The sequence below is a fragment of the Leopardus geoffroyi genome, chromosome E1 (genome assembly GCF_018350155.1).
Source record: "Leopardus geoffroyi isolate Oge1 chromosome E1, O.geoffroyi_Oge1_pat1.0, whole genome shotgun sequence".
Lineage (NCBI taxonomy): Eukaryota > Metazoa > Chordata > Mammalia > Carnivora > Felidae > Leopardus > Leopardus geoffroyi.
The window spans coordinates 45,406,946-45,421,656 of NC_059330.1; the positions used below are offsets into that span (position 1 = coordinate 45,406,946).

The 14,711-nt window shown below is 55.0% G+C and overlaps 2 protein-coding genes across 17 annotated transcripts in view; one reads left to right on the top strand and one right to left on the bottom strand.

The window, feature by feature from the left end:
- Positions 1-1,610, top strand: part of MRC2 (mannose receptor C type 2) — a 52,247-nt gene extending 50,637 nt beyond the window's left edge. The window contains exons 29-30 of one of the 2 annotated variants that reach the window (XM_045489369.1): positions 130-156; positions 278-1,610. In XM_045489369.1, coding sequence (XP_045345325.1) covers positions 130-156; positions 278-501 — 251 coding nt within the window. In that variant the 3' untranslated portion in view covers positions 502-1,610. The remainder of the gene's footprint in view (positions 1-129; positions 157-277) is intronic. The other variant, XM_045489370.1, reaches the window with a different exon arrangement.
- A 7,425-nt stretch (positions 1,611-9,035) lies between these two features.
- The window catches only part of MARCHF10 (membrane associated ring-CH-type finger 10), an 84,371-nt gene continuing 78,695 nt past the window's right edge, over positions 9,036-14,711 (bottom strand). For 11 of the 15 annotated variants that reach the window (XM_045489383.1, XM_045489378.1, XM_045489374.1 and 8 more), the window contains one exon: positions 9,036-9,496. In XM_045489383.1, the coding sequence (XP_045345339.1) occupies positions 9,353-9,496 (144 nt within the window). In that variant the 3' untranslated portion in view covers positions 9,036-9,352. Of the gene's footprint in view, positions 9,497-12,909; positions 12,953-14,711 lie in introns of those variants that run through there. The other 4 variants (XM_045489381.1, XM_045489384.1, XM_045489380.1 and 1 more) reach the window with 2 other exon arrangements.

Sequence of the window (14,711 nt, forward strand, 5' to 3'; positions counted from 1 at the left end):
TACCTACGAAATTAAACGAGCTCATGAGCTCATAATGTGGCTGGCACTCAGGAAGTGCTGTCTCCGTGTTTGCTTATTATTTCTGTTAACTACTTCGGTTATTGACTGGTCCCTCCCTCTCCCCTGCAGCTGAGGAAAGCAGCTTCTCTCCATCGGGTGAGTCTGCAGCTGGGCCCAGACCAGCCCTCTCCCCGCTTTTCCCCCGCATGCAGGGCAGCAGGTGGGCAGGTGGGCAGCCGGCGGGCAGCCTGTCCCCTGAGTGTCCGGCTTGCCGCAGCAGCGCTCCCGGAAAACCCGGCGGCCCTGGTGGTGGTGCTGATGGCGGTGCTGCTGCTCCTGGCCCTGCTGACTGCGGCCTTGATCCTCTACCGGCGGCGACAGAGCGCGGAGCGTGGGACCTTTGAGGGCGCCCGTTACAGCCGCAGCGCCTCTGGCCCCGGCGAGGCCACTGAGAAGAACATTCTGGTGTCTGACATGGAAATGAATGAGCAGCAGGAGTAGAGCCAAGGGCGTGGGCAGGGTGGGGACAGGAGTAGTGGGGAGGCTGGGCCCTGGGTCAGCGGGGCCCCCCCACCAGCTACCAGCCCAGGTGGCCTATGGAGGGGTGCCTTTGGGATCACTGTCGGGAGCTGGGGCTGAGCAGGGCCTGGCTGGTGGGGTCCCTCCCTCCCATGAGGGCTGGGCTGAGACCTGGCTGAGTGCAGAGTGGTGTTTCCCTTTTGGGGGGCCTAAGGTCTTGTCACCTAGGCCTGTGCCCCCATGGTGACCGGAAGCAGGACGGGAGCCTCTTTCTGCCCCTTTCTCCCCAGGCCCCACTGCCCAGGCCTGCTGACCCACGCCCCAGGACCCCCTTCTCATTGCAGAACCTGAGGGTCCTCCCCTGAGCCCTCAGCCAGCCTCTGTCGCTTCTCTCCTTCCTGGCAGCCTAGGCTCCCAACCCCTTTCCCCCATCCCCTCTCCCTGCTTCTCATGCAGCCCTTCCTTCTGAGCCAGAGCCCCAGGGTTTGGGGAGCCCTGTTGCTCATGGTGGGTGTCAGCGGAGGGAGCCAAGCATCTGTCACTCCTGTGCCTGCTGGAGTGGCCCATGGGGCATGGCAGGAGGGGCCTAGGTTGGGCCTGAGAACCAGGGCACCACTGGGGTGTCACCTGGGCTGGAGATAGGACTGGGAGAGACGCCCTGACCATCTGGGGGTGACCGGGCTGAGGTGTCATCTCCTGCCGGTTAGGGGAGGGCTCTGTCCCTAAAGAGTCCCCTGTGGGGACCAAAGTAAGTTCCCTAACGTTTCCAGCTCCTGGCTCTGGTTGGGAGAGAGGAGGGGGTTGCTAGAGCCCCGGGGACCTCAGAAGCAGGAGACCGCCCTCTAGTGGGGCCCAGAGGAACAGTGCCCAAGCTCCTGGGGGGCCCAGTCCCAGGGCGCTGACTCAGTGCCTTCCGGAACCCCAGCGGGGGCTGGGGCGGACGGCCAGTCCCTGTGCCACGGCGCGGGGCAGTGTGAACACAGACTCAAAGACGTCCTTTTTTGTAGTTCTTAATTTTTTTAATGTGCCATTATTGTGAAAAAAAGAAAAGAGAAAGAAGCAAACAAATAAAACACCTTTAAGAGGCTTGAGAGAGAAGGGTTCGTGCTTTGTTCTGTCGTCAAAACTTCCTCGTGTTGCCTCAGAGATAAATGTCGTGTTTGGAGTTCGTGTTGTGTGCTCTTTCTGCAGTGCACCATTTTGTTACTATGCCTTGGCCCCACGGAGACCCCTGCACCCTTGTCTCTTCTTCTGGACCCTTGCCTTTCTGGGCCTGCTCCCCACGTTCCCTATTCCTGGGGACATGTGTGTAAGTAAGTGACAGCTCAGGAGCCACCTGACGGCTATGTGAGCTTAGGCAACTTAGCTCACTTTTCAACGTGTGTAAGATAGGAGGACAGGATGAGCTTCCTGGGGCTGCTTTAAGGATATTTGAGGATTAAATGAGATCATCAGTGCAAAGCAGTTAGCAGCCCAGCACCTCCGAGCTCAGCCAGTAAGGGCCTCATAAATGCCAGCTGTTACTGTTATTTCTGGGCGGCGGCCCCCAGGGCAGCCTTGGAGGTGCTCAGGCCAGCCCTGGGCTGGGGGTTCCACGTCACCATCTTTCAAGGCAGCCACATACCTGTCTCTGAGCTTCGAGAAAGTGCACATTTGTTCTTGGGGAGTTTGGGCTCTGAAACCCCCCAGAGGCGGGGTCGGTGGCTTGCAGGACCTTTCTCCCACCAGCATTCACTCCGGATATTTGAGCTGCAGACAGCAGCGAACAAAGAGAAGGCTCTGCTAGTTAACGATGCCAGGTACGTGCTAGGTGCTGTGGGGAAGACTGAACTAGGCCATGGGAAGGGGGTGTTAGTTTGGACTGGCTGGTGGGGTAGAGTCTTATCAGAGGAAGTGAGATGAACCTGAAGGAGGTGAGGGAGTGAGCAATGGAGACACCTAGGTAGGTCCAGGCCGGGGCGGGGGGGGGGGGGGGTGCGGTGCGGGCTGGGCCCTGCTGTGTGTTGGTCCCTGGTGCTTCAGAGGACCAGCAAGGAGGTCAGGCTGGCTGGAGGGTTGGGAAGGGGAGCATGGGGGAGTCCAAGGCCTTGAAGGCAGTGGTAGAGAGTATGGACGTTGTTTGAGGTGTAATAGGAAGTCGGTGGGAATGGCTAATCTGATTGTCCTTTGAAGATGGTGGTGTGGACCGGTACCTCGGTGTGGCCAGGTTCTGGGCGCCGGCACATATTACGTGCATGTTTTACCTTGTTTGTGATTTTTGAAAACAAGTTTCTGTTTTTTGACTAAGTTGTAACACCACGTGGTTCAGAGTCTAAACCTAAACAGTATGAAAAGATACACATTGAGAAGTTCAAAGCTTTTGGCCTGGACAGTAGGGTAAATGGGATGCCATTTTTTGAGCCGCACCCCCCCCCCCCCCCCCGAGGTTGGGCTTGTGAGTTGCTTCTCTGAACCCGTGACTGAGGCCAAGCCCGAGGCCATCGTCCAGCTCTCGCCTCCCTGCAGTGGCTCTCCTCTGACGGGCAGCAGCAGGACCTGTGGAGGGAGCTGGTCACTTTGGGGAGGGAGCCCCAATCCCACAGCGGAGGGGTCCTTAATGATTAATCCACTTCCCCCTGAAGCGATTTGCTCCCCAAATTAGGGAGCGGCTCCCTTTGTGTGCTAAGGGCCCTGCCATTATCTGCAGCTCAAAAGACTGCTTGACCGGCCTGCAGGGAGCCACCTGGGGGCAGAAGCTCCCTGGGCCTCTGCTGACCCCTTGCCCTGGGAGGGAAGAAAAGCTGAGGGGTAAAGGCAGGGTCACGGGATTCCTGGGGGTGGGAGGAGCAGCCAAGGAACTGAGGACGCAAATGTCTAGGGATAGCGATGGTGAGTGTCCAGAGGTTTAAATTATTCCAGAAATACCTATCCTGGCCCCTCTATCCTTCCCTCAGGTGGCTGTTGTTCTCACCAGAGCTCTGTTCCCCGGCTAAACGCTGGACTTCACAGACACCTGGGGGCTCCCTGTAGACTTTCTTCTTTATGCTTGGGGGCTCCTGCTGGCCCAGAGGAAGGTAAGGGGAGGCTCTGGCAGCTCTCTGTCAGGGCAGGAAGAAGGCTCTGGGCCGGGAGCAGCCATTTCCGTCAGGCTTCTCAACAGTGCTGGTTCTGATGGAGTCCGCTGAACCTCCTGTCTTTCTGTTCATTTCAATTCAATAAACATTAAGGACGCCTCTGCATTCCCTCTCTGCCGGCGGCAGGATCTCATCCCGGTGGGCCTGGCCGAGGGCACTGTGTGCCAGGCACCAAGGCCAACCTCCACCTGCAGGGCTAACCTGGCTCAGCTCTGGCCTCCTGGATGTTCGGTGACAGCTCACTGAATCCATGAATGAACGGGAGAGTGGGGCCGCCCTCCAGAGAACAGTGTCAGGCCTTTTCTCACAACCTCTCCTTGTCGAGGCAGAGATGGCCTCCTCCCAGGTGTCCTGGCAGAGCTGGGCTGGCCCAGTGGGCAGCACTATGAGGCCGCAGGGGTGAGGAGCCAGCCAGCCACACCACATGGCTTTCCTGGAACGGGCTGTCTGAGCCCTGCCAAGCTGCCTGGAGCACTGGGGCTCCGGTGTGTGACAGGCACAAGGTAAAGAATTGCATCTTGAGGGCAGACCGGAGAAAGAAGGGCAGGAGGGGGAAAGGAGAGGAAAAAGGGAGGGGCCTCAAGGGGGGACAATGAGATCCAAGTGCCCAGACGTTCAGGCCTTTATCATAGGGCTCAGGGCTGCCAAGAGACCCCAGGAAAAGGCTGACCTCAGTCTTGACTGCCACCAGAGTCAGCACAACCCGAGGTGTGATTTCAATCCTTCCTTGTCCGGAAAAGCAGGCGGACAGCCAGCCCTGGAGGGAGGAGAGGAGCTAAAGCAGTAAGCAGGCATCCGCCCCCCTCCCCTTGAAATGGATTCGTCGCTGGCACTCAATGCAAAAAATTGACTATCTTCTGATAGCAGATGGTGGAAGTTTAGTTTTAGCCGTTTCCAGGGAATCCTGCTCGGCTAAGGCTTTCTGGTCCACTGGGCGGTTTTCTCCTTTCCTCCCCGGCACCTCTAAGTTCTGTGGTCCTCTGGAGTATCCAGCGACACGGTCCCTGGTCATTGCAGCTCCCTGCTGGTTGATGAAGAGATGCCCTTCTTTTGCCCTTGTGTGTCTCTCTTTGGGACTTGGGAAACTTTTGGACAGTGTCTTTCCCCGTTCGGGGGCTGCAGGGGGCTCAGGACACTGCCTCAGACAGGCCATTCCTCCATGATAATGGTAAAAATCAAAATATTCATTGAGCATTTACTATGTGCAGCCCTGTTCTGTTTGCCATGAATTAACTGATTTTATCCTTTCAAGACACCACGAACAGGTGAGGAATGGAGGCACAAGAGGGGAGGACTTGCCATGTCACCTCTTCCCCACCCCGCCCCCCGCTGCTCTATAGGAATTGTGGCAGCGTCAGCCATGGGAACAGAGAGCCAAGTCTCTGAGTCTCTGAGACCCAAGAGTTTTGTCTCAACCTATCATTTCTGCTTAGAGTTTCAGAAGCCTATTTTGAGCTTAAGGGTGGAGAAGGACGGCTTTCTTTTTGCCCTTCCAAGGCAGTGGAGGAGGGAGACGTGGGTAGCCTGGGCTGGGGTAGGGCTGAGGGATACAATGTACAATGTGCGGAATTGCATGGAATACACAGAAATGAGGTGGGGACTTGGTTGATATATTAGACATTTACAAGGTTAAGGATATTTAAAAACTCATATTCGCCTCCTCAGTGGGAGTTGACTCATCCAACGTGCTGTTGTGACAGGGTGCACTCCCCTCTTTCCTACTGCCTGTTCTTCTGGGTCCTACTCTCATTGTGCCAGCCTGGGTTGTGACTATGGAAGCTCCCTGCTGCCTATGTGTGGACTCTCAGCTCCCTGTCTTGGCCCCAGGGTCCCCTAGCTCCCCTGCTCAATGAGCCCTTTCTAGCCAGTGGCTCCCACCATACCCTATGTTTGTATGTGCTCCCCACCTGCCCCTCCCTCCACCACCTCTCTGCTTACCTGAGCTCCACCATCCTTCAAGGCCCTTTTCTCCTCCACAAGCCTTCCCTGAACCTTTGGCCCTCCTGGAGCTGGTTAAGGATATTACCCCCTCTCTTAGGCAGTCTGGGAGCCTGGCCTTGGCCAACAGACTTCATCTTGTAAACTTCGGCGCATCACACAAAGTTAGGTTTGTGATGGTTAATTTTATGGGTCAATTCGACTGGGCTAAGGATACCCAGATAGCTGGAAAAGCATTACTTCTGAGTGTGTCTGTGTTTCTGGAAAAGAGTAGCATTTGAATGGGTCGACCGAGTAAAGAATATCTCCTTCTCCAGGGTGGGTGGTCATCACCCTATCTGTTGAGGGCCTGAAAACAACAAAAAGGCAGAGGAAGGGTGAATGTTCTCTCTGCTTCGGCTAGAACATTCGTCTTCTCCTGCCCTCAAAAATAAGCCTTTCTGGGTCTTAGGCGTTCAGTTTTTGGTGATTTTTTTCTTTTCTTTCTTTCTTTCTTTCTTTCTTTCTTTCTTTCTTTCTTTCTTTCTTTCTTTCTTTCTTTCCTTATGATTCTTATTTTTAAGTAATCTTTACATCCAACGTGGGGCTTGAACCCACAACCCTAAGATCAAGAGTCACACACTCCACTGACTGAGCCAGCCAGGCACCCCTGGCCTTCAGGTTTGAACTAGAACTACCTCACAGACTTCACTGGAACTTCGGTCTGCATATGGTAGATGGCAGGACTTCTCAGCCTCCGTCCTTGCGTGAGCCAATCCTTCATAATGAATCTCTTTCCATATATTTATAAATATACCTTACTGGTTCTGTTTCCCTGGAGAACCCTACTACAAGTTTCCTCTCAAGTAATGTGGGGTTAGTAATATCTGCCTCACAAGCTTATTGTGAGTCCCCAGGCCCAGCTTATAGAAAGTGCTCTATGGGTGGCATCTATATAACCTTGATTTGACTTTTTCTGTATATATCCTATTGCCCCAGAAAGGCTATGTTCCTAGGGGGCGGGCATCATTTGTTTTTTGTGTGTCCTTACAACCTGGCACATGGTTGATGGTTGATAAATGTTTGAGGGTCATGGTGAAGGCAAAGGTTTGGTTTTGTTTTTTTTTTTAATCCACGTTCCATCTACTGTGTCTCAGCCTCTAATAGATTTTGACAATATTTACTCAGTTAGAAAGGGGCAATGTAGCCCTTTTCACCAGGGTCTTTTAATAAATGAGACTTGATCCTTGAGGTACCTCAGGCCATGAGAAGCCCCGTCAGTGGAGCCCTGGGCCACAGCAATGTTGAATTAACGGTGCAGGTAGATATTAGTTGTGCTGTGTCTTTCCCACCGAGACCTCAGAGGAGGCACTCTGAGGCACCCGAGGAGGGTAAATCCTTGAAATAGTTTTCAAAAAGTCAGTGTTGGCTGATGTAAACCTGTGACAATCTCAGGGTAGCTGCCTCAAACATTGTCCCATCTTATAGTGGATTGGGCCTGTCAATGTTTATACGGCCACCTCAGATTCCATCAAGCTCTCTATAAAACTTGATTTTTTATTTTAGAGAGAAAGAGAGCACAATTCGGGGAGAGGGGCAGAGGTGAGGAGGAGAGAGGGAGAGAATCTTTTTTTTTTTTTTTTTTGAATTTTTTTAACATGTATTTATTTTTGAGAGACAGAGCATGAGTGGGGGAGGGACAGAGAGAGAGGGAGACCCAGAATCCGAAGCAGGCTCCAGCCTCGAGCTGTCAGCACAGAGCCTTACATGGGGCTCGAACTCACAAACTGGGAGATCATGACCTGAGCCGAAGTCGGACACTTAACCGACTGAGCCACCCAGGCACCCTAGAGAGAGAGAATCTTAAGCAGGCTCCTCGCTCAGCACAGGGCCTGACTCAGAGCTCCATCCCATGACCCTAGAATCATGACCTGAGCCAAAGTCAAATGTCGGGCACTCAACTGACTGAGCCACCCAGGTGCCCTAAAACTTATTATTATTTTTTTTTTAAATATGTATTGTTCCTTCTTAGACATTTCTCAGTATTGGCTCCTGGACCAATTCTTTAGTCTTGAGTCAACCTTTGAGTGCAGTTGAAAAATAAAGGCCCATTTTCTCATAGAATGATTAGGGCTTGAGGCTGCATTTGTGAATGGAAGAATTTGAGGTTTTAGGAGTTTTATTTACATCAGGGAGATATTTTCAACTGGAATGGCTCTTGTAGATTCTATTAACAGTCAAAGGCGTCCCTGTGCTTTGCTCTCAGCTCTTGGAGCTAGGCTGCCTGGCCACACCCACCAGCTTGCAGTAATAGAGTCACTTTAACTGGATCGTGTCAGGGATGGACAAGATTTTGAGGGAATTCAGTCAGAACTCAGATTTCCTAAGACCCTGCCGGCACCGTCACTCATCTCAGGTGACCCCGTCTTTGTGGCAAAATCTGCAATGGCTGCTCCTGGTCTTGGAAGGTAGGAGGGAGACATACCTCTTTCTTCTCATTTTCCCTTTCTCTCTCCCTCTTCTCTCTCATTCTCTGTCTTTTCCTCCATTTTTAGAGAAAATTTATTGAGGCGTATTTTACAGTTTTACCACAGAGTTCATCCATTGTGAGCACCCAGTTCGATGAGCGTTAGTAAATTTGTCCAGCTGTGGAAGCATCACCCAGGACCCAGCTTTAGAGCAGCCTCCTCACCCAGATCCTCTTGAGCCCGCGTGTAGACAGTCTCTCCTTCTGGTCCCAATCCTGCCACTCCCGATCTATCTCTATAGTTTTGCCTTTTCTAGAGATTGTGTGTAAATAGAATCGTACAGTGTTGTCTTTTATGCCTGGCTTCCTTCACTTAGCATCATACTTTTACATGTATTAGAACTTCATTCCCGCCATCTTTTATTATTTTTTTGACCTTTGTCCCTCTCTCATACACACACAAACCTTCTCTGAGCTTTTAATTTTTTTTTAATATTTATATTTGAGAGAGAGAGAGAAAGAGAGTGCGTGAGGAGGGGAGGGACAGAGAGAGAGGGAGACACAGAATCTGAAGCAGGCTCCAGGCTCTGGTCTATCAGCACAGAGCCTGATGTGGGGCTCGAACTCATGAACCGCAAGATCATGACCTGAGCTGAAGTCAGATGCTAAATTGACTGAGCCACCCAGGCACCCCTGACCTTTTTTTTTTTTTTTTCTTAACCTCACATGTTGGCCTAGTCTTTGGGCCCTACAGTGTCAATAGGAGAGTTGTACGGAGTCCACACACCAAGCCCGACCTAAGTAGGTACTACAGGAGCTGCTGGCCATTCAGCCTGTCACAGTCCACAGGGTCCAGGACATGTCACCGTGATGGTGGGGAGCAAGGAGAGGTGGAGGTGGGGAGAGGGGTGAGATATGCTTCCCTGTCCCCCAAGTTTGAGGCCCTGAGCCTTTGTGCAAAGAGACCAAAACAAAAAACAAAACACACACACACACACACACACACACACAAAAGGAAGCTGGGTGAATTAAGTCCGTTTACTGAGGATGTGGCTCGATTCCACTCAGCATGGAGTAAGGCCTGACCAGGTGCCCTCAGCAGAGGGCCCCCCGGGCTGCTGGGCTGGCAGGGCTGCTGGGTCACCTGGGCTTCTGGCTGAGCCAGCAGCGGGGCCACCTGCAGGGACCCAACAAGCCCCGGGCTGCTTGGCTTGCGCTGTCTGGGACCGCACTGGGGCTGCGCCGGTCGCTGCTGCCGTCTGTATTGCTCGGGCCAGACCCCGAGAAGAGAGGGGCACAAGGGGAAAACGGTAATGTAAACACTTTGGTTTCTGTTTCAGTAAAGAGGAGGAGGAGGAAAGGAGGCATACGGGTATGTAGAAGAAGTGGCTGTGGGGCGATGTCCTTGCAGAGCTCCAGGGCCAGCTCCCTTGCTAGACAACGTGGCCGTTGCTTTCGTTTCCATCCCCCAGCTCGGAATCTGGAAAGTAAGAAGGCGTCTCAGGCTGTGGAGCCATAGTGGACAGCAAGCTCTGTCAACCAGGGTGTGGCTGGGCTTCCCCTCCTGCCCCCACCCCAGCACCTGTGCCCGGGCATTCGCGCGCTTGCGCGCGTGCGCGCGCGCACACACACACACACACACACACACACACACACATACACACACACACACACTCGCTGCAGTGCCGGCAACAGCATGGATAAGGGCCCGCTGTCCGGGGAATCCGCCAATGCCCCTCGGGGCTTCCAGCCAGGCCAGGGCAAGGGGACTGTAAGCCCCTCCACAAAAGCACCTTAGTCCACATCCTCGCCTGACCTGGTGCGGCAGATGTTTGCAGGGTGAATCCCCAGAGGAGCCTTGCTGCCTCTCAGGGCAATGCTTCCACATAAACCTCCACTTCCTTGCTGGGTGGGGGAATGGGGAGAGGGTTGACCTAGGTCTTTAAGAAACCTTTCAGAGATAAAATGGCTGGAGGTAGAGGGTCCTGCGATGGGAAGACAGGGAGCAAAGAGGCAGTGGGGTGGCAGTGGGGGCCCCGGGGAAGAGGGGGGAGTATGGGGGAGTCGTCTTTATTCTTGGGGGAACTCTTGTTCTCAGAATACTTTTCCCATTGGCATCAGGAGTGCTCCCTGACTTATCTGGAAACCACTGAAGAAGGGCAGGGAGCAGGATTAATTGACATCCTGGACCCTCTCTGCCTCTGCCTGTGCTACAAGGAAGCTCCAGCCCCACGAGCTGCCCCTGTGCCCTGGCCTATCCTATTCTTTCCCCCAAAGCTAGTTGCCTAGACTTGCGTCTATGGGGGTGAGGTGGTCTGGCCCAGCCTTTGGCCTGAAGACCCTCAAGGCTGCACCTGTCCACACCTGTACAGCTGGCTACAGGAGGCATTGTTCCCCTCCCAGGCCTTGGACTTGGTTGTGGTGACGGTCATTTGTGTCAGTCATTTGTGAAGTGCCTGTTGGGGGGGGCTGGGTCACAGAGCCATATGGCAAGTGGTGGAACTTGGGCACACCCACCCAGGAACTCTCCAAAGCTGCTTTTACCTCAGTGCTGCCGGTGGCATTTGTGTACTCCAGATCCAGGGGAGGGGGGAACCCAGTGAGAAGCCTGGCATGGGCACCACGGAGCCCCAAAGAGGTTGGTGTCTCCTTGTGCCACCTGATGGGCCCCAATGTTTCCTGGTTTTCCTCCCTTTTTACCTGAACTGAGCTAGGGCAGCTGTGACTCAGCTCTGGCAACCCAACTTAAAAAAGTGCTGCCGACCAGGTGAGCCATGCCGGGCTGCTGGGGAGCAAAGGAGAGTGTGGCCAGAGGAGGACCGGAGGCATGTGCGTCTATCTGCCTCTGGCTGCCCGGGCTTGTCTGGGTCTTGATTGTGGCCCTGGCCGGAAGCTAGGCAAGCACGGCACCTGACCAGCGTGCCAAGATAGCCCCTCTGTGCAGGGCCCTCCTCCACCCGGGCTGTATCCCCAGTGTCTGGGATGGTGCAGGGAGAGAAAGCCTAGACCCGCATTTCCAGGGGAGCATTGGCTGCCCCGCGTTGGGGCAGATCCTACAGCTAGTCCCAGCTTCCTGAAGAGGGGAGGGCAAGTGACGATCAACGGGACCATCTGCCTCTGAGAGACGCAGGGGGGCAGCAGCGCAGCGCCAGGCACTTGCAGGGAGGGCTCCCGCAGGTCTCGGCGGAGACTCTTTTTTTTTTTTTTTTTTTTTTTTTTTTTAAACAGAGCCCCAGGGATGCTCTTCCCCCGCTCTCCAGAGAGGGCAGGCTCCCCTGCGGCCCGGGCGAGGAGGCCCCCAGACCCCCGGGGAAAGGCTGCGTCCCCGGGACCGCAGGGCGACAGCGGCCCGCGCTGGGCACTAGGGGTCGCCCCCGCCCAGCCCAGCCCAGCCACCACGCGCGGGCCGCGGGTTCCCCAGGACCGGTTAGAGTCTCCGGGGCGGGGGCGCTGGGAGGGGCGCCTCCGCCGCCCTGCCCGGAGCCGCGGCACCCCCCCCCCCCTCCCCGGCCGGAGCGCGGGCCCAGGCGCCCGAGGTCGGCTCCCGACCGCGCCCTTTCGGAGCAGGGGCTCTCGCCGAAGGCTGCCGCTGGGACCTGCGAGCGAGGCGCAGAGGCGCTTTTCCCGAGACACAAAGGTCTTTTCTAAATCTCCACGCTCCCTTCCCGGCTGCCGCAGGGGGGAGCAGCGGCTCCGGGTGGGCCCAGGCGGCAGGGCCGGGAGGCGGGGCCCCGAGCGGCCCCGGGACCTGGCGAGGGCGCCAGGGGACGCGGGGGGGACACCGTGGCGCTCTCTGGGCTCCTTTTGTGAACGGAGGGAAGCGTCTCCTCCCCGCGTCCCTGAGAACGGTCAGCCTGGGTTCTCAGCGCTGCGTGCCCCGAATAATAAATTGGGTTCTCTGGGGTCGGAATCCGGGCCCCACCCTGTGGGGCTTTGAGCTGGTCGGGGTTCCCCAAAGCATCGCCGCGATCGGCTGCGTCGGGATCCCCGGGGGTCCACCCCACCGTCTGAATCCGAACCCCTGGGAGGGGCCCAGGAACCTGCCCTTTTGGTAAATCGCCCAGGTGATTCCGATGGCGAGGCCAGTGTGGGAATCGACGTTCTAAACCTTCCACCTGCCTTAGGGCGGGCGATTGTAAAATTTCTCCCCTGAAGAACTTCTGGAGATGGGATTGTCACACCCGCCTCAGTCCACGGTAACGTTCATTCTCCCTGCTGATGGAGGAATCCTTCCTGAGTCTGGCTGTAAACCCTCCTGCTTTAATTAAGCACATTTTCTTCCGTGTGGTGTTTTTTTTTTTTTTTTTTTTTTTTCCTTTTCTTTTTTTTAATGGGATAACGAACCTGTTGGAAGACAGCTGTGCTGCCTCCTTTGTGGGACCTTTCAAGGGGGACCTGCTTTCCTCTTTCAGCCTCCCTATCCGGCTGAGCCGCCTGACTGGACCGCGTGGTGAGAGGATCCAGGACAGCCACTAGCCCGTGAATGAACGTGGTCCCTTCCCGTGATGGCTAAACAGCTCTCTTCCAGGGTCTAGAAGATAACCCAGGAGGCTCCCCAAGTACCGGATGCTGGAAAATCCCAGCAAAGGCGAAGGGAAAAAAGCCTGCAGCCAGCCCTCCGGAGCCCGCCTGACCATACCATGTTCCCTTTGGCTGGCCCTTGTCCTTGATTTCAGGATGAGTTAAAATTCTTATCTGCTGTGCCTCCGGCCTACTCGGACTCACTTTCCTGACTGCTGCAGCTAGACTTTCCCAGGCTTGGTAGGGTTGTTTTTGCCTCTGGGTGGTGGTCATTACTTCCTTCCACAGTATGAGGTTCAACACAGCCACGGGGGAAAAAGAGTAAGTTAGCAAAAACACCCTCAAGATGGCAGGACTGACCCCCAAACCTACTTTCATTTTCTTCCGGTCTGGGTTGTGGGTAATTTCTTGACAACTATGAGAAAGAAGACAATGAAAAATGAATTTTTTTTTTTTTTTCTCCAAAGCAATTGTGAACAGATGTATAATTCCCCAGCCTCAGGAATATCCTAGGACTCCCTTACATCACCTTAAAGGGACAGAGGTGCCAAGGGCAGTGTTGATATTCACCTGCAGGGCTTAGCCTCTCCTAAAGACACCAGCGGCCACGACCCAGGTCACCTTTGCTGGTTCAGGGCTTCTAAATTTGGCCATGTGTGCGCAGACTTGCTTCCTTTCAGCAATTGATCTGAGTAGCAGAATCCCATTCTGGATGGCCCGAATCATCTACAAGCCAGTGGGGGTGAAGGCCGTGCTAATTGGCCACTTGCCTCACCACTGGCTTTTAAACAATCGGTTGTATTCTCTGCCCGGCAGGAAGCAGCAGGCCCATCAAGGCTCTGGGCTCCCTCTTTGTTCTGACTTTATGGCATTTTATGCCACAATGAGAAACACTGTGTACTCCGTGGGAGCCCATTGTGCCAGGCTGCAAGGATGTGGCTCCTGTGCGGAAGGGCTGGTGGTCTTCCCCCCAGCAGAAGAGGGGCTTTGTGACAGGCTGGAGGACAAAACGAGGGGTGCCAGACACTGTTCCTAGGGCAACTGCTGGCCATTGTGGAGGCAGCGTTGGCCCCTGGGTCCCTGTCACCCGCAGACTAGGGGGAGGGCAGGAGAAGGATGGACTCTGTCCTAAGTAGCAGTCCTGGGGACGGGGTAAATTATACGCCGGGACTGAGCTATCCGCAGCTCCCATGCCCTCCTGCTGAGCCGGCCACATCCCAGCCTAGACTCAGAGCCAGGTGACCGCATCTATATTAACCAGGCCTCATTCCTCAAGGAAATGCCTTCTGGGTGAGCAGGGAAGTTTCCCCAAATGAGGGCCAAGCCTGGGCCTCAGATATTTTGGGTAGACTTGGTCCTTTGAGGCAAGAGTTTTGGGTTTTCTACGAACAGTGTGAATGGGAGGACCTGGAGAAAGTCCCTGTGGCCTCACACGTGAATGGGCCAGTGGGGTTTCAGAGCTCCTTCAAGACCCTGCCCGCCTCCCAGGCCAGCCGCTGCGTTCCCTGCCCCTCCTCCCAGTTTCACACAGGTGGAAGTTGCCCTACAGGTGAAATGTTAATACAGCAGGAAACCAGGGCGGGGGCGGGTGCTCACTCCAGGAGGACGCAGGCACTGTCATGATCCCTGAAAGGCCCAGGGTCCCTTCTGCTCTTTGCCTTTTAGCTCGTGGGCCGAGATTCTTTCTATGGTTTGACGTAGTCCATGGAGGTCGGCACTTTGGGGCATCGGGGAGCTGCCTTGGGCAAGCAGGGAGAGGGATTCAGGGTACAGGTACATTTCATTGAGGAAATGGAGAGCATGATACTGACAAAACCTATGGCTAGGAGAGAGCCCAGGACAGGGGACTTTGTGGGTACTGGCTCTGAATAATGGAGTACCCCACATGGGCACTGAGAGGGAGGGAGGTGAGGGAAGGCGAGTCCATTTAGCTTCCCCACAGAGGACAGCCCTGTGTCCCCATCAGCTTAACAGGCAGCTGGTGGGGTCCTGTGTTCTCTGGAGATGCTTCCACCGTGAGCATTTGGAGAAAAGGCCAGTTTCCTGCTGGGCCCTTGCAGAGAGTAACAGTCAGTGTTTCCTTCAGCCTGGACCTCACTCTGTACCCTTTCCGTCTCCAGTGCCCGCACCTGGGCCCCCTTAACCCATCCCACTGCAGCAGCAGCTGCCCGCCC